General features: G+C 40.1%; 1 protein-coding gene across 3 annotated transcripts; it reads right to left on the bottom strand.

Annotated features, from left to right (window-relative positions):
• Window positions 1-947: 947 nt before the first annotated feature.
• Window positions 948-16,957, bottom strand: LOC103709336. 3 transcript variants are annotated; one of them, XM_008794635.4, is made up of 11 exons: window positions 16,545-16,956; window positions 15,757-16,133; window positions 13,456-13,547; window positions 13,200-13,302; window positions 12,625-12,887; window positions 9,581-9,712; window positions 9,351-9,467; window positions 6,176-6,319; window positions 2,463-2,680; window positions 2,198-2,351; window positions 948-1,501 (listed from the first exon to the last, which is right to left on the bottom strand). In XM_008794635.4, the coding sequence occupies exons 2-11, from the start codon at window positions 15,965-15,967 to the stop codon at window positions 1,283-1,285; spliced, it is 1,653 nt and encodes a 550-aa protein (XP_008792857.1). In that variant the 5' UTR covers window positions 15,968-16,133; window positions 16,545-16,956; the 3' UTR covers window positions 948-1,282. The 3 variants fall into 3 exon arrangements, with proteins under 3 accessions (XP_008792857.1, XP_008792855.1, XP_008792858.1); XM_008794633.4 differs by having other exon boundaries at window positions 15,757-16,148; window positions 16,545-16,955; XM_008794636.4 differs by having other exon boundaries at window positions 962-1,527; window positions 15,757-16,148; window positions 16,545-16,957.
• Between the last annotated feature and the right edge of the window lie 1,478 nt (window positions 16,958-18,435).

The following is an 18,435-nucleotide window of genomic DNA, read 5'->3' as shown; positions in this document are numbered from 1 at the left end:
ACTAAAGTAACCATATTGCAGCACTTTCTAGAACAGCAAAAGGGTTACAATAATGACTGTTTGAAGGGTAAGGATCCACAATAATCACTTCACCAAATCAAAGTCGAATGTCGCCAAATGCACATGACATTTGTAATATAATTATTGATGCTGATTTATTAATTAGCTAGTTCGAGATAACTTATTCAATCAGTTTTAAGTACAATCTGAGTTAATTGGTTGATCTCATATTAGAACTAAATTTGTATGCATAGGATAGTTTCCTCATTGAACCTCCTTTTATTTTTTGCTTAGAATTTTAAATTGGGGAGCAACAATCGGCTTCATTAACCTAGGAAATTAAAACATGATTTTATGGAACCACTGATGCTAACCATTTTGGAAAGAGAAAAAAATTAATGGAAAGTGTTGGTTAAATAAAAACATCCATTTCCATCAAAACTCCTGAATTGGATGGCAGATTAGAGCAGGGGAAGCAGCACTATTATTTGAAATTTCCTGTTGAACTGAACTGGATAGCTGATTGCTCCAAATCCATACAATTGTCAATCCCGATTCAAAGGAAATGCGGGCATGCCATAACATAAGATGATGCAAGAAAATGTTGAGGAATCCCTCTCAAACTATAAAACAACAAAATAATACTTGCATTCTTTTTATTCTATTATCTGAATAAAAAAGATTAGATAATTCAATCGCAAGATGTTTCTGCCATTGCAATGGGATGACCGTGGTTGGTCAGTCTGATCCCTCATAAACAACAGTACCTACCACTGATCTAAAAACAGCACCCGTTAAAGTAGTAGTTTTAACAGCCAACGACACATACAAACACACCACATGCACAAAACCAAGTACGTATATTCACCAAAAAATTTGTAGACTTCATGAATAAATGAACGATTTTTAATGTCTTCAATTTCTAAGGAATAATTGGGAGTATGTTTGACCAAAGATGTCATAAATAATTTGAGAATTTTGCATTGATACAGAGGGTACTGTTACTATGAACATAGATACAAGAATAAAGTCATATGGCGTGCCTTCTGCACGTTAAATTATTGTTTTACCATGCAACAAATAATGGTAAAGACCAAACTACCGTGGAGCATCTAGCTATACTCATCGCTAGCTCCGACAAAGCTAGGGCACAAGGGCAGCATAATTTTCCGTGGTTGATCATTATTCATATGAATTCCAACACATACAACAGTTTTGAAGTGAGCTTTTGAAAAAGAAACCAAATCAAATAGAAGCCAGTGGTTGCAATTAAAGCAAAAACTCATGCTCTGATCAAGAGCTCATATACATTGTTGTTATTCTCCCCACTGACTCGCTTCAGTGCCTCGAAGCTCCTTCGACTTCCCAAGAAATCAATTCGCTTGAATGGCACAAAACCTTGTTCCATTGATTGTTTGCTGGCATAGAGAGACCGGAGCCGGTCAGCATACCTTGAGTCAGTGTGAATTGCTACAGCTATTTCATTTTCTGACATGTTCTCCTGAAAACAAAAGGAATAAACAAGATCTAGGTCCGCTTCAATCTTCGATAATTCGGAGATAGGTTATTGGAAAAAAAAAAGAAAAAGAAAAGAAAAGCAATGCATGCCATGATACAAGCTTCTTATTTTGTGAATCAGTAAACAAGAAAATTTTGTGAATAAATAAACACAGGTTTTAAATGACATGATTGCAATTTTACAATTCGAGTAGGATTTATCAAATTTCAGAAAACTTCTACCACTGACTCTAAACCTAATATCCGCCTTCAATGAATTAATCAATTCATGAGGAACGATCAGGCAAGATAATGGCACACCCAGAAACCTGGAAGAACACTTGGCTAGAAGGGAAACCACCCTAACTCAATAGGTGTTTTAGAGACACTAGATTCAAAGATGGAGAACCCTGGTTCAGAAGCTGAAAGTTCAAATAGTATAGAAAGGTTGGGCTTGTGAGTAATAATATACTCATTAGCTATCTTTTTAACTATTTTCACATTTTTCCTTGAATGCGTCATATCTTACAATGGCAATCAACAAAAACTAGCTAACAACCTTGGGTATCTAAAGGCACAAGTGCACTTTTTTGACTTGCACTATGGAAGAAAGGGCACTCAAGATAAATGAAAATATATAAATGTTTATGCACTAAACTGTTAAATAAAATCTTAAATCCACAATGCTTTCAGTATATACCTGGTAGAAGTTGTAAATATGCTCCAGAACTTGTACACATGTAAAACCACCTTCACTGAAAAATGTTCTTGAAGAAGGGCCCAACTCACCAAAACGATCACATGGAAAGAGTATGGTAAGGAAGTGATTCTTAAAGATCATCTCCCTCTTTTCACTGCACAAGGATGAGAGCGCGGGCTTTAGCTAATAGCAATCCAATGGATCTGACCACTAAAATTTCGAAAAGGAAAAGGTGGTAGAAAGAATTCCTCAATAATTCAAATACCTTTCTCTAAGTGGGCGTGAGAAGTTGTCAAATGATGCTTCAGATTCCCTCCCATCACCCCTTGCATCAAAGAATACAGAAGTATGTGGCTCACCAGCATCATCTACAACAGAGGATTCTGTGTAGATACATGCAGATGAAACTGGCTCAGAGATCGACCAGCAGATTGACTCCAGAAGGCTGCTAGGAGTAATTGGATGAATTGGAATTTGGCATGACTGGCTTCCAATAAGAGAGTAACAACATCCGTCAATGCAAATATCTCTGAATGGTTCTCATAAGGAGTTTTAATACAACGAGAATAAATGAATGCATTGAGAAAAATGTAGTCAGAAAATTACAAAATGTATCTACTGCTGTGGTGCACAGCCAAAATTGTGACATGATGTACTATAGGTAGGGCTGCAAATGAACCGACCTGCTCATGAGTTGCTTAGGCTCATCTCAACAAAAGCTCATTTGAGCTCGGCTCTACCAGGAAGCTCAAACAGCTTCTTAAGCTGGGCTCATAAACAAGTCAAGCCTGAACGTGAGCACTCTGAAAGCATAAGGTAAAGCTCACCTTGAGTCCATAAAAATTAGGTCCGAGCATATACAGTTTGAAGTTTTGAACATTATATGGTAAGCTCAGCTCGAGCTTGAGCTGGGCTTGAACAGCTTGTTGAAGTAATGAGCTGAGCCCAAGCAACAGCAACCTGATACTCAGCTCGACTTGGCTCCTTTGCACCCCTAATGAGTTGAGCTTTCCTATACCCTAATAGGTTCTCTTCCATAGATTGACCTATATTTGCTGTCCCTACAGCAAAAGGTTCTCTCATACAAGTAAATATAACTGTAACCATACAATAACTTCCATTCTTTTTGAGAAGAGAAATAACTTATTCATCAAAAACAAAAACAATAACACAAATCTAATGAAAACATAAATAATGTTCAAATGTTTCCATTCCCCATTTGGTCTAAAGGTAGCAATGAGCCCCATCACCCCCTTCACCAATCACCCCGCTCCCACCTCCTGCCCCCTTTATTGTCACACTCCCTACCCCTTCCTCCACCACTCCATCTTTCACATTCCCTGTTTCCACCTTGGCCGCCCTCCAAAACTCCGCCTCCACCACCTAACCTTCATCTTTCCTAGCTCCACTGCCATCCCTTCTAAACATCTTCCCTTGCCTACCTGCCTTAGCCCCATTACCATGTTCTTACCACTGCTCTAGTCTTCCGTCCGGCCATGCTTCTGCACCGACCTCAAGCTAGATCTTCATCTTTGACTCAGCACTACTTTTTATTGGAAGAAAAGTTGGATTTCTCAAAAGCTGCTCTCTTGGGATGAAGTAGTGAGTAGCTCCTCGTGCTCACTTCCCTCTTGCCCCTCCAGCACATTCTATACATGAGAGGGTGCATGTTCAGACTTCAGATGTGCAAATTTTAGGCACACCAAATGGTAGCACACAAACACCATCCTCACCTTGAGGGCCTCTTTGTCCTTGAGCTCTCTTTGACCTTGTCGACCTCCCCTCCTCAGTCAAATCTCCCTCTGCTTCTTCCTCTTCTACCTCCTGCCACTGCAACTTTTGGCCACCTCCACTCCCTCTCTTGCCACTTTGTCATGCCAACTATGCCACCCCCCTCTCTAGTCTCCCTTCATCTATGGCCTTGACTGCTCCTCCGCCCCTCCCCCCTCACTTCCAGCCTTCACACCACATTTTCTCTCCAATGTGCCTCGATCTTCATTGCTACCACTTAGGAAATCATTGGCAGATTCCACAAACTCTCTAGAGCTACCATCATCAAGATCGAATAAGCGCAAGTTAGCATGACGATTTCGCCAGCCGACATCAACACTGTGATCACTGAGGTCACTCATAACCTTGGCTTTGCTTGGGAGATAAAGCAGCTTTCCAATGGAAAGTTTTTAGCTGCATCCAAAGAAGATATCTTTAACCTCTTCGACCATGGGATGATCTCAGGAAGCTTTCTTTTCCTTCTCCTTTCGACCATTGCATTTGCAAGGTAATAGTCGAGGAGCACAATCTTAATATTCAAGCTACTTGTTGCATTAGCAAGACTCCTTTGGTACAAGTCAGCCATCCTAAAAAGTAAAAACTATCAGCACATTTGATTTGTTGTATGGAACTAATGAAGCCTGTGCTGATGGACACCATCCTCTTTGCCAAAATCAGGCCATCTCTCTATCACCAAGTCAAAGGACAGAGTCAGAGGAACAAAGCTGCCAGTCAAGAAGTTGGCATAGCCTTCTAAGGAGACGGGTTCCACCTCCTCTTCCAACTCAATGATTAAAGGCACAAGTCCTGAGGATTTAAAAAGATGGATATTCGAAACTTTGACTACCATCGACAACAAAGGAGGTCAACTTCTTGAAAAGGCTGACAACAAAGATCTAAAAGTCCTATCCTCCCATATTACTAGCTATAGTTCAAATACCATTCAAAAATGCAACTACTAAAGCTTAAACTATTGTCCTACCCTCTAATCCTCACTATTGTTGCTCTTTCCTTTCCTATGCTAAATCTTGCTTTAGATTTTTGAGTCCATCATTGTTACCAAACTTCCCCTTAACCTCCCCCTATGTCTCTACCAACTCCTCTTCCCACCCCTCTCCTCTTCGTTTCTCCCTTGCCCCCCCCCCCCCCCCCTCTTTCTCCGGTGCCTCATCTATCTATCCCAACATGAAGCTTGTAACATGGAACATTCAAGAACTTGAACAACTACATAATAAGAGAGCAGTTAGAGAACTGGTTATCAAGTCCTAGTGGGATCTCATTTGTATAGAGGAACCCACAATCTTATATCCTCACTGTCAACTACTTGCTCTCAGTGGCAAAAGAATTGACTCATGGTGCCATTTAAATGCCATAGGGACTGTTGGAAGAATCATTATAGGCTAGAATTGCCTGCTCTTCAAGGCTATAAGATGCCACCCTAGTTTTTTTCCCATCTTCATCGAGTTGGAAGATTTAGCCTTGAAATGGATGATTTTTGCAATACGAGCCAGAAACAGTAGATCATCTACTGCTTTCCTATCCTTGGTCAAGAGATTAGGGAAACTTAACTACCCACTCATCAAGCTTCCACCACTATCGAGTTCTTTTCATGCTCTCTAGTCAGACCGGAAGAGTATCAGGATTCCCAAGTAGTAGAGAGCCGTCTAGATGCAATGGTCGATGATAGTCTCCTGGGCAAACAAAATCGGTGAGCATTCCTTTAGTGTGTGGGATTTACTCGCAAAGAAGCAAAAAAGGCATCCACAGAATCGTGAAAGATGCCCAATCAAATCACTTTTGACTTGTATATTGATTGTTTGATTGATGCGAAGGCCTTAGAGCCTAGGCTTGTGTATCTTCAATGATCCGAGGAATTGTCTCATCCCACTTACCCATTGTTATTTTTCTCCCTTTTGTTTCACCGTCGCTAACATGCTATAATACTTCTCCAATGTAAGGTTTCACTATGAAAACAAAAATGGGTCATTCCCTCCTATTCTCGCAAAAAAAAAACTATGAAGTAAAGATGAATTCTGCAAATATATATATATATATATAATAACCACTCATCAATGAGAGAAATATACTAAATGTAAAACACAAGTAGATTTATATGGGCATAAACAATAAGTAAAAGCCATCCACTCCGTGAAATCAATTAAAATTTTCAAGCAAGATCAGGATGCAAAAGATGGATGATCAACTTACTTGCATACGCCGACAACGACGACGTCTAACGTCCAATTTTGCAAAATCAACAGTTTTTTGTCTCTCTTCAAGACTTTCTTTGTTTTTGCCATCAGTTCTCTTAGAATTTAAAGCAATGAGCTGGCCACTTTCTCCATATGTATCCTGAAAGAAAAAAAAAAAAGATTAAATCAAATATCAACTATAAAAGAATCCGAGTCAACTACATACATAGCAGGTGATAAAGTGTACATACATATGTATGTGCGGATATACATACTTCAATACATACACATGTATAAGTATGTGTTTGTGTAGAAAAAGATACAGATATCCGTGCACTGCTTCAAATTCATCGTCAATAGCTGAGCATTGTATTGGCAACTTAGGGTACCATAAATGACAGATGAAAATACCACGCCTCAATGCTATAGACCTTCAGGCTGATTTAAGGTTTTCCTGTGTTCACTGGAAGTGAGAGTATCATCTCGCACTAACTAGATCATGGTAATAGTGACCACTCTAGCCTAATGGAATTTTGGATGTTCTTTAATAAGTCAGACATGAATGGAAAGCAAAATGGAACGAGTGCTAGGCAATGAGAAAACAAGTGCAAGATGAGAGAAAACGGCAGTACAGAAAGAAGCCAATGCCCATGACAAAAACGAAAAAGAGACTGCACCATTAAGTTACAGATACAAAAGAACCACCACATCTTCCACATGAGAGCCCTTCGACCTAGCACTGCAGATTCTCCGACAAGGTTTACTTTGTATTCTTTGCAACTGAAAAAAAAGAGCATCTGTGGCAGAATAGACGAGAGTACCATTGATGTCGTTAGGATCAGGTACACGTCTGCTTTTTCTCGCTTGAATCCCTAACTAGCAGCACTTTTCTTTGCAATTGCTTCTTATGCGCCAAGGACAAGAATAATAAAACGCGGGAGAATCCTGACTCAGTCCTTACACCCTATCTTGTATAGTCATAAGTCCAACATGAACTTTGACTTGCCCCTTTCAGAAAAGTAGGGATGTCACTAGTAGCCTATCTTGCACATTTTTAACCTGTATCATAGATACGTAGCAACACTAGAAGGAGCAGCCATGCAGTAAATCTTCTCCTGCTAAAATTTCAAAACCATGATTCTTGGCAAATAAAAGATAACTTGTACTAATAAAAGTTCCATTATATAGCTCTAGGAAATATATCTGAATCCACCCATGCAGAAATTGGCAAGATGGGCAAAAAAAGAGATGTTATTTAACCCTGCTATGCTATAGCCTTATTATATGACTTTGTTGGCAAACCAAAAGTAGCTTGATTGCCGTAACTAGCACAGCATAGCTCATGTCAAATACTGACACTATGCACAGGTCTGAGCTGTCAAAAATCACAAAAATGGAATCCACCATTGTGTTGAGTTAAAATGAGGTACTTGGCAGCATGAGCCCTAGTGACTAGAATAATTCTTTTGCAATTTTACATGATTAGAAAGTTAGATCAGATGGTGAACATCAATAAAGGTTAAACAGGGGCAAGGTCGCTCCAAATTAAATACATTTGCTATAACTTCTAATCTGGTAAGGGCATCTTAGCTACTTGAAAGAGAGCAGTATTTTGTTGTTTTAAGATGTCTGGTTGGTAATAAGTTCAGACTTGTGTTATAGTGCTCCATTTTTGTTTTGAGACCCACAATCTGGGAGACTGTTCATCTAAGTGGTCAGCCATGTAAACTGCAGATCCTATTCACATGAGAAACAAGAGTAGTTAAGATGACCTAATAAGGGAACAGCTTGAGATTTTGATAGACGCGTATTTATTAATATTTTGTCAGCCAAATAGATCCATGATAGTTAGCCTGCCACTCTTATAGGGGGAACTTTTCTCTCTTTCTGTTTTATTCCTTTCGCATCTCATGCTATCTGCTTTCTGCATTTTTTTTTGATAGAGCTTCAATGGAATCCAATACCAGTCATGACGCTTAAACAAGTAACTAAGAGGATTTTTTGGTTTTCTAAAAGAAAAACAAATGCTGCTGAAAGTTTGGACATTATCTTATATCCATAACTATCAAACTTTGTTCGGACTATCGCGATCGGCTATAAGGATCCTCCTTCACCCAAACTAAGATAACCTTTGCTATTATTTCAAGCTTTTTGATATCCTTTCTCGCAACTTCCATCCATGTTACCTTATATGCTGCCCTCTTTTACCTAGTACCTACAACACAGATTAAGTAACCCTCTTTTTAGGTTCCCCCTAAAATCTTTGTTGATCATATACATACCATCTAAACTGATTCTCCAACACTTTGCCCTTCATTTATGCAACTCCTCCAGCTCCAATAGTATACTGCAATTTTCACTTACCATTCTCATTTACCACATATCCATCTCAACATTTTCATTTCTACACAACCATCTAAAATCAGTTCTCCATCACTTTACCTTGGACACTCTTTATTGCCAAATATTCTGATCCACAACATTATGATGTAAACCTATAAACCTTTGTTGCTTCTATTTATGCCTTAGTTTAATCGCTTTCTTCAAGGTTGGGCTCAAAAATCTTTACAGGCTGTCAACTTAACCCATGCAAATTATCTGGAAATAATGAAAGAATTTAAGGATAAACCTTTCATTTTCAGATGGGAACCAGATCAGGTACGAAATTAATTGAAGAACTTAAAGGAAGACCAGTCTTTATCACTAATATATATGTTATGTGTCCTTTTCTTTTACTCAACAATTCATATCTCATTAAATTACCATTAGATGTCTTGACATTACGGGTGCCTCCAACATCCATTAAAACCCACTTGAGAAATAACAATTGGGCACAGCATAGTAACAACTACCATTTCATCATTTCAGACATTTTCATTCTCTAAACAAGCATTTAAACTATCCTAACTAACAGTTTTTGTGCAAAAATGTTCCTTCTGAGCATTTTTTTAGATAAGACTTTTTGATTGATTAATCAGTAGTTTATTTTGATAATTCAACTAGAAAGATGAAAGTGACAGTATGTTAGCCAAGATGAAGAGAGCAGTGTATAAGTTTTATGGGAGAATAAACTGAACGACCCTTATAAAACGATATAATATCAGTAGTCCATAGCAGTATGAGTTCTACAAGAACTCAAAAATTGAAAGACAGAAGTATGTAAAATTGTTAAAAGAGGGAACTAGAAGTACCTCTCCTGCTATCTGAGCATTTTCAAGAATTATGGCAACCTGCCTGGCAAGATCAGAAGATAAGTGCACGAGCCGCTGCAAGCACTTCTCCTTTGCTGTTTTAAGGACCCACAGTGGCTGGATCATTTCAAAAATGAATAAAGCTACACAACAACTTGAAGATATAACATTTAAAAGAAAAATAAGTAAGACAGATCACAATAATAGAGACATGATGCAGCAGTTCTTACAGTTACAAGGTTATTGGTATGGCCAATGTATCTTTGGACAAAAGGTCCTTCACAAACAACATGACTTGCATGGCAACCAACAAACCAGTGATCCAACAACGCTGCACCTTCCCTAGTAGCAGCTTCAACGACCTGTGGAAGTAATGTTAGACAAGTAATGTCAGAGAGATTCATTCTGTCAACAATCAAACAGACAGAATTTTCACCATATATGTTCTAAGGATAAATCCAAGAATATCTACATATCATAGCAAGCATAAACACCCATTACAAAAACAAGTGAACACCAAGGAGCCTAGCACGAGACCAAGCACGCTAAAAGAACTCTGGTTTGCACTGCTAGTGACTAGCTGTCTATATTTTAGTAGCCAGAATCTTCTAACTAGCGTAACACACCTGGTTCAGAATCTTCTATGAATCTCAAGCACCAACCTGTTTCCTAAAGGCTTCCTCATTTCAGGTGTTTCTAAAATATTCATTTTCCCACACCCACATCTCTGGCAACTAAGGTCTATATGCATAGCTCAAGCAAAAACATTCATGGAATACAAGAAACTGATGCCCAAACCTCAAAGCATCCATTAGCTAAACCTAATCATGTACACAAATTATGGATAACCTCTTAGGGACTTATTTTCAGTTTGGAATAGCAAAGGGATGATTGCTATTTAATAGCTGATTAAATAAACACAGTACAACTATACTAGAAGCAACTTGCTGTTGTCCCCATGAACTAGAATAAGCCAAAACAAGGCCTTTCACATGAAGTCGCGGGTGTTGCTTAAGGGGGTAGTAATGCCATGGCCATTCACATGAAAAAGGAGCTTTAGCAAAAGAACATCCATCAAAAACTTGATGACTTCAGCATAGCAAGCTTTCTCACCACAACTAACTGTTCAAAAGCTTCGCTTCTCCCCTCTATAATATCCACCCTAATCAATGTACGTCGAACAACCCCGAACTGCTGTGCACTATACCGGAGGGGGACTTAACCGAGATGGTTCAGGCTTCCAAAGGGGCACAGTGAGATGAACCAGGCCAAATTGGGCTAAACCAAATGGTTTCGCCCAATTTGGAATCATATTAATCAACATCTCCAGGCTCACCCAAATGTCTCAGCTCCCAAGCCCCGTCAAATAAAAAGAGCTTCCTGACCCTTTTTCGCCTTCTTCAATGATGGTTGGTAGGAGAATAGGGGGAGAGATAAGGGGAGGGAGAGAGGGAGAGAAGAGTGGGAGGCATCATGGTTGTGGATAGAGCTAGCATGAATGATGCATGCAGTGGATTGTTGGCTCCGAATCTTGTTGGTTCCAGATCTATCCTCGGCGTTCAGGAGGGGTGCTGACTCCCCATTAGGGGAGGCTATCATGTGCAGAGGACCTGTGGTGCATGAAGCGCTTCACCAAGGACCGGATCAAGGCACCATCGTGGTTGTTCATCTTCAATGAACCCTAGAGCATTTTGATCTTGTGCCCCACCTCTATCCGATAGTTAGAAATTGTTAGTATTTCATTTTTTCCCTCTTTCTGTAAGAAAGATCTTTTTTTTCTAGAATTCAAAGAGTAAGACAAGCTAGAATATCTGAAATTTGCGATTATTTGGTTGAAAAATTTTTGGTACCTGCAAACTGATAAACTGCTACGTACACATGTGTCGGTATGACAAGGTATTGTAATATACCAACTTGCTACCTGGTACGAGTCAAAGTACGAATCCCGAAAACCTTGACCTTAATCAAAAGCATTAGTTTTCAGAAACTTATATGGCCCATGTATCGCTTAATACATACCACGCCAGTTGGGAACTAGTACATGACATCTCTTCGGATGGTTTTGCAAATAAATTTTGGCCTTATGTCGACCCATAGTACCATACCACTCAGTACAATTTTTCCTAGGTCATTTGAACCAATAGGTTCTACCCCATGCCAACCCCATATCTTGGTACATATGATCGCAGCCTGTGACCAGTACAGGTTCCTAACCAGATTTTAAGTCCTTGCTTAGAAGTTACAAAATAGAATGTCGACTACATATCATGGTCAAGACCTTAATGCCACATTAGTCTATCTATAGACCCCCAAGCTTTTAACCCACCAAAGCAAGTTACCTAGCCACCTAAGCCCCAAGCACCTAAGCAAATAAAGCACCTTGCACATCTAAGTTAATGCCATGCGCGAAGTACAAAATGCACCTAAAGTGCCCTTGTGGCTTGTAATGACAAATTTTTAGCAGAAGCCTAAGCTCATGCTCGAGGCCTATGAGGTTTATTTAACTATTTAAACTAAAAGATGAAGGGACTAGGACTCAAACTTGAATATTCCACATAACTGTTGTTAGGAATGCACCCATTCACTCACCTTAATATGAGTTCTCAAATCCACTGCTTTTAGACATCTAAGACAAACTTCATATGAAAAAGTGGGGGGAAACACTGGTGGGTATAGTAAAATTGAAGTTTGTCTTAACTAATATGGATGATATTTTGCTTACATTGTACACCGAGTTTTTTCAAATAAACACCTCCAACACTCAATTGTTTATAGTCTCAAAATCATAGTATACCATACCATACCAAATTGAACGATATGGGCAGCGTACCAATACTCCGTACGCCGAACCGGCCTCCATACCGAGTGTACTAATATAATGATAGGATGGCACCAGTACAGAGCCCAATAACGAGTCAGCGTACCTTGCTCAAAATATTATCATTTATATCTTAAATACATAGTTTGTTTTCTTATAATGCCAGTTGCCAAAACTGCAACATGGTTCATCAAAATGGATGACTATATAGACACAAACAAAATCAAAGTCAATGGTCAAAGAACACATTGAAGGTCTTACAAAACAGACATATCATATTCCTTATGCAGTAAAGAAGTTCAGCATAAAGATCCATTCAAATGAATAATGTAAAAAAGAAAAGAATGATTTGAATGCAGATAGATCCATCTAAAATGAATGGAAAATAAAAATTGTAACACGATCCACTACAATATAATAGGAATAAAGTAATACTTCATACAAGTCAAATTCTACCTTCTTCTTCAGTTCATATGATACTCCTGAATCAATGTAGATGCAATCGTTCGATAAAACAGATCCACCAGCCCTTAGCTCTTTTACAGAAGAAGGTAGATGAGGTTGCCCAGCTGTGTTGGAAGACCTTTCATCCCCAAAGGCTATGGCAGGAAGGCAGGATTTTTCACTGCCAGGGAGCTCAACAAGTCGGTTGAACTCCCCTAATGGTAAGCCACTCTCGCCAACACTTTTAATGCTATAGAGAGATTCGTTTAGCCTCACTGTTGCAAACGGAACCAACAAACAAATATAGATCAATATGAACAGACAAGCTTACAAGAATTAAAAGTAGTTTGCTTGTTCATATTTCAACTCCACATTTTGACAGCCATAATTCACCATATAATGCTTTAGACCGTAAATGGCTGAAAGATATATCCACTATGTCCAAATCAATAGAGATGCTAGAAATCAAATCAAACTTTTATGAACTCCATAGTTACAGTGTAAGCAATGCTAAATAATTGCATGCTCTTTCTGCAATTACATCAGCACAAAGAAAGTCGAAACAATATCATTTAATTAATACTCACTGTTCCTCCGAACACTGTCAACAAACCAGCCCAGTCTAACAACTAATAGCCCATTTTTCGATCCATACTTCAATGCATGTTCAAACTTGCGTCCACCAAAGCTGTAGAATTGTTAAGGGCCCATAGAGTCCAATATTTGCATTCTAATACAATGTTAACAAGTAAAAAATAAAAAATGTTTCAATTATATTTGAGATTTTGAAAAATCAGATCCACCAAAAATAGAAACAGATATTTTTGCTATTATATAGGATATCTGGACCACAAGATGAGTACACTGAGGATGCAAACTGGCACTATATTGGCCACCGAGTCTCTCTGTTGCAGCCATGACTTGGTTTCTTGTTTCTGTCACCCAAAAAAAAAAAGTTTTATCAAATGTTTAAATGAAGAGGCATCACGGTCAAGAGAACTGTAATATGATAAAGTCAAAATGAACTGCGTACAAATCCTGGACAGAAAAAAAAGCTGCAAGAAAGTGGTTCAGTCATAGTGATCTAACAGAAAGTAAACATGATGAAGTGGGAACTTTGACCGACCCACACAAATACTTATGCAGATGATTTTAGCAGAAAATGAAGTTACAAAGAACACCCTATTAACAGACCTCTATAACGCACTCCAACTCTATAGTGGTTGTAATGCATCATCATTTGCTTGAGACTCTATAATGGTTGTGATTCATTCTCAGTTGCTTGAGTACAAGCCCAGAGCACACTTAGGTCAAAAGTATATTTACAACTTCTAATTCTAAAATCAAAACCCAGCAAAGGTATCATGGATGGGAAAAGAAAGAATCACAACATCGCTTTTTTGTTTGTCTTTTGATAGAAATAAGTATGACATCTATTGTCCCCGACATTCCTATGCTGTGGTTTTAGTTGTGTCAAGGACAAGACAGGATACAGCAATCAACGAGCAATGCATCTAAAAGAGTAAATGTAAGGCATTGATACTTTCTGATTGTCACAGAAAATGCTTTAGAGAGATTATTATGTTTAACCTTTTAAAAAAAATACAAGTACAATGACCAGATTGTCCTGCAACATGCTAGACCAGCCTGTTTGACTAAAAGGCACAAGTTATCATGGTGAGTCAGGTTAACATCAAAATATAGTTCCAGTTGCATAAAGAGATGTTCATAACCACATGAAGCAAACTTTGTGCATAGACTCACCATGAGATCAGTCATGCAATTCTGGTTTTCACAATATGAAAGCAATTATAGAATAGCCATTATGTAATGGTCTTGAACAAATAATGATTGCAAGCAATTCCATTCACAAGTTACAACCCAAAAACAAAATCAAAAGGGTACTATTGCATCTATGCATGGTCAGCACTTCAAATGATAAATTAAGTTACTTTTAAGAACATGTGCAAACATTACAGACCAGCCCTCAATCTGAAATGAGCCTTCTACAAAATAAGCAGAATCTTTATCCAAGAAAACTTTGAACAAGAGGATAGCCTACCATGAACCTAGAAGGTCGATTGACAAGTAGGAAAGAGCATGCTAGTATTGTCACCTATGAGCACTTAACACATAGAAGCTTTCGGGATTTGGGGTTAGACAGAAGGTGCATAATATATCAGTTGGCTACTAAGAGGTTGTGACACATTGGACTAAGTGACAGCACAAGTTAGCTATGCACTGAACAACTTTGTGGAGAGCTACTTGCTTTTTGCCCCCAAGGCCTAGCAACTATCCATCAGGCCTCATAAAATGCCAAATTTTTGTTGGGAGATCATTTGAAAACTGTGAACAAAATGACTCGAGGCATAAAGGTCATTATTTCCCAAACTTGTTCCTCGAGGTAACTATCTTGAAGATCCCTTCAACCAATAGATTTCTAGGGTTGAAGAACCTAGTCCACTATCAGTGCTCTCGGCATGTCAAGTGGTCAGTGAACATAGAAGGACAATCTTACAGTATTCTACAGGCAAAAACCATCCATATACCTTAAATGGTGATGGCACATTGCTTCCAATGTAAGTGACTCAAAATTGACCAGTAGTTGATGGATCCACTGATCCACAAACTGATCTTACTATGGTAAGATCGTAACTTTGTTTGGACTAAGCTTCACGACCATGGTTTTCTAAAGACACGGGAAACTTCTAAGTCAATTGGAACCAACACATTGGACGCAAAAAGTAGCATATAGAACAGTGCTCTTGGTGTGATGCACCATAAGAACAGGCTTACAGTAATCTAGAGGCAACTGTAGGATCTATGCATCATGTGGCATGTAGTCACTCTATGAATTGAACCACCTGTTAAAAGTTGAACTTCCAAAGGTAGACTACCCTTCATCCAGACCATTTTTGCACTACTGGTACTTCTAGATGTTCCGTAATGCACAAAGACAAACATCCGTTGGATAAAGACAGAAAAACAGCTAAGTGGGTAATCAAACAATATTTTTTTTTTTCTTCAGAGGCAGTTATAGTGATGCGCTTATGGAACTTACAGGGGAGGGGGACAATAGGAAAAAAGAGAGCAAAATAGAAGGGAAATTAGCACATATAGATGGGAGGTGCAATCTGTAATTACCTTTAGAGAGCCCCGTGACGCATATGACAAGACCAGTAAAAGGGCCCACAACTGACGGAACTCTAGGTTCAGACTCCGGGGGGGCTGAAGAAGCCGGGGACATCATCTCAGTGGGTCTCAGAAAATTCAGTGAGGGAATGGAAGTGGAGGAACCAACAAAGAACCTTGAACAGCCAGTGCTGGTGACCACTTCCACTCTACCACCACTCATAATAATAACAATCACCTCCCTAACATGAGTCAAAAAGTTCAACTTGGAGCAGAATAGGAATCATATAACCTCGCAAAGCCATGCAAAAGCCTCTCTTCTCAACGTATTCCCGAAGCTGTGAAGTGACTCAAATACCAAACTATCCCTTCACATGTAGTGAGTCTGACTGCAGCAAAAGAAACTGCAAAGTTTAATTCAAACTTTCAGTATTGAGTGCAATTCCAACCAAAAAAAAAAAACCTAATTTAAACTAACTAACAAAGAAAAAGATGAAAGAAAGAAACTTTGTGGAGTCTTCAGCATGTCCTATCAATAAGAGAAGCTGTGAAACTACTATTTTGGATCAAAACAGAAGAAAAAAGAGTTCCAAAAAAAAAAATTCAAGAAAGCATATATTTCCGAACCAGAGAAAAATCGATATTGAACTTAAAAGTCCCGCCACAAGAAGAGACCATGCGAATCCTAACTTCTACGAAAGGGGAAAACGAGTGCTAATAGTTACAGATATAAGAAATGGATATCTAAACGAAATCACAGCAAGAAGACTAACATCTCCAAACATAAAACGAATCCTCACCTGAAGAACAACGAAATCCCCGATGACTTCTCGGGCCAAACCTTCCAAACCACCAAACAAACACACTAGAATCACGCGTATAAACTCCTCCACAACCCTAGCTTAAGAGAACCGACCAAAGAGCCTCGGGACATCGAAAAAGAGCAATTCGAAACAATACCCACCATCAATTACTCGACGAAATGACGAAAGGAGGATCTTTCAAAATTCTATGAGATCCAGATCGAGGATTAAATGCCGATTGGATTGCGATCTCTAAGGAGACTAAGAAGGGACGGATTTGTTGCTTTCGAGGGGCGGAGGATTAGAAGTGAAGAGTATCGAGGGACGAGGAATCACCCCCCTCCACTTGCGGTTGCTACGGGGAAAGCGAAAGCACGAGACTCACCGGGCATCCGTTGGGCTTAGAATTAGCAGGGTTTTTCGGGTAGTTCTAAATACACCCCCCCTATTGCTCAGGACACCCCCCAAAAATTAAAAAAAAATTAAATACTCTCTACACCCCCCTATTTGCTAAGGACACCCCTAAAAAATTAAAAATTCCTAAATTACCCCCACCCTCCCCACCCCCCGCCTCTGCCTCCTCCTCCTCCACCCCTCTCCTCATCCTCCTCCTCCCCCTCCCCCTCTTCCCGCCCACCTCTGCCTCCCCCTCATCCCTCTCCCCTCCTCCTCCGCCCCGCCTCTGCCTCCTCCTCCTCCCCCTCCTCCTCTTCCCGCCCACCTCTGCCTCCCCCTCATCCCTCTCCCCTCCTCCTCCGCCCCGCCTCTGCCTCCTCCTCCTCCCCCCTCCTCATCCTCCTCCTCCCCCTCCCCCTCTTCCCGCCCACCTCTGCCTCCCCCTCATCCCTCTCCCCTCCTCCTCCGCCTATTCACCCTCCTCCTCCTCCTCCCTCCTCCCTCCTCCTACTCCTCCACCCCTCTACCTCCGCCTCCCATCCCCATCCCCTCTTACTCTGCATCCCCCTCCGCCTTCTCCCCCTTCTTTGCCTCCTCCTCCACCCCCTATTCCTCCCTGCTCCCATTCCTCCTCCTCCTCCTACCCCTCCTCCCCCTTCTCCTCCACCTCCCCCTCCTCCTCCTCCTCCTCCACCTCCCCCTCCTCCAACTACCCCTCCCCCCTCCGCCGCCTCCTCCCCACCCTCCTACCCCTCCTCCCCTCCCCTCCGCCAAACAGAAGGATTCTGTTCGGTTGAGGGTTGCCGAACAGAAGGTCTGTTCGGCACTGGATCGCCGAACAGAAGCCTTCTGTTCGGCACCGTTCAGCCGAACAGAAGTATTTTGTTCGGCGATCCAGTGCCGAACGGAGCACGAAACGGAGGAGGAGGAAGGGGGGTGTACTGAAAAAATTTCAAGGGCAATATGGTAATTACACTAAAGGTTAGTTTGGATATTTTTTTTTTAATTTTTGGGGGGTGTCCTGAGCAATAGGGGGGGTGTATTTAGAACTACCCGGGTTTTTCTAATGGGAGTAAAGGGTATTGGGGATAAATGGACGATTATGCTCCAAGATTTACGCAAGGATACCATTGGTCATGACTCATGATTCATGAAACACATGATAAGGTTATTATTATTATTATTATTTTGGTATATCGGCTGCTCATACTAATCTCACATGAGCATTACCATTAGAGTTATGAGAAAAAAGACGGCACAGCAGTGGAGAAACAAATGCAAGTCGAATCTAAAGAATCTCTTCGAAATAATAATGACCGATGATTATTATTTTCATAGGGGTTTTACTTGAGAAAGTTCTATCTCATAGATCGTGTACATCCGCTTCTAATGGATGGAGAAAAGGTTGTCAATGGATAGGGAAATGCAATGGCGGTCCACTATTCCTTCTTTGTTTACCAGCATTGATTGTGTACCAGCTTTACATATTGCA

Source organism: Phoenix dactylifera, chromosome 8 (genome assembly GCF_009389715.1).
Source record: "Phoenix dactylifera cultivar Barhee BC4 chromosome 8, palm_55x_up_171113_PBpolish2nd_filt_p, whole genome shotgun sequence".
In the NCBI taxonomy this organism is placed as follows: Eukaryota; Viridiplantae; Streptophyta; class Magnoliopsida; order Arecales; family Arecaceae; genus Phoenix; species Phoenix dactylifera.
This window is presented reverse-complemented; position numbering and strand designations above follow the sequence as displayed.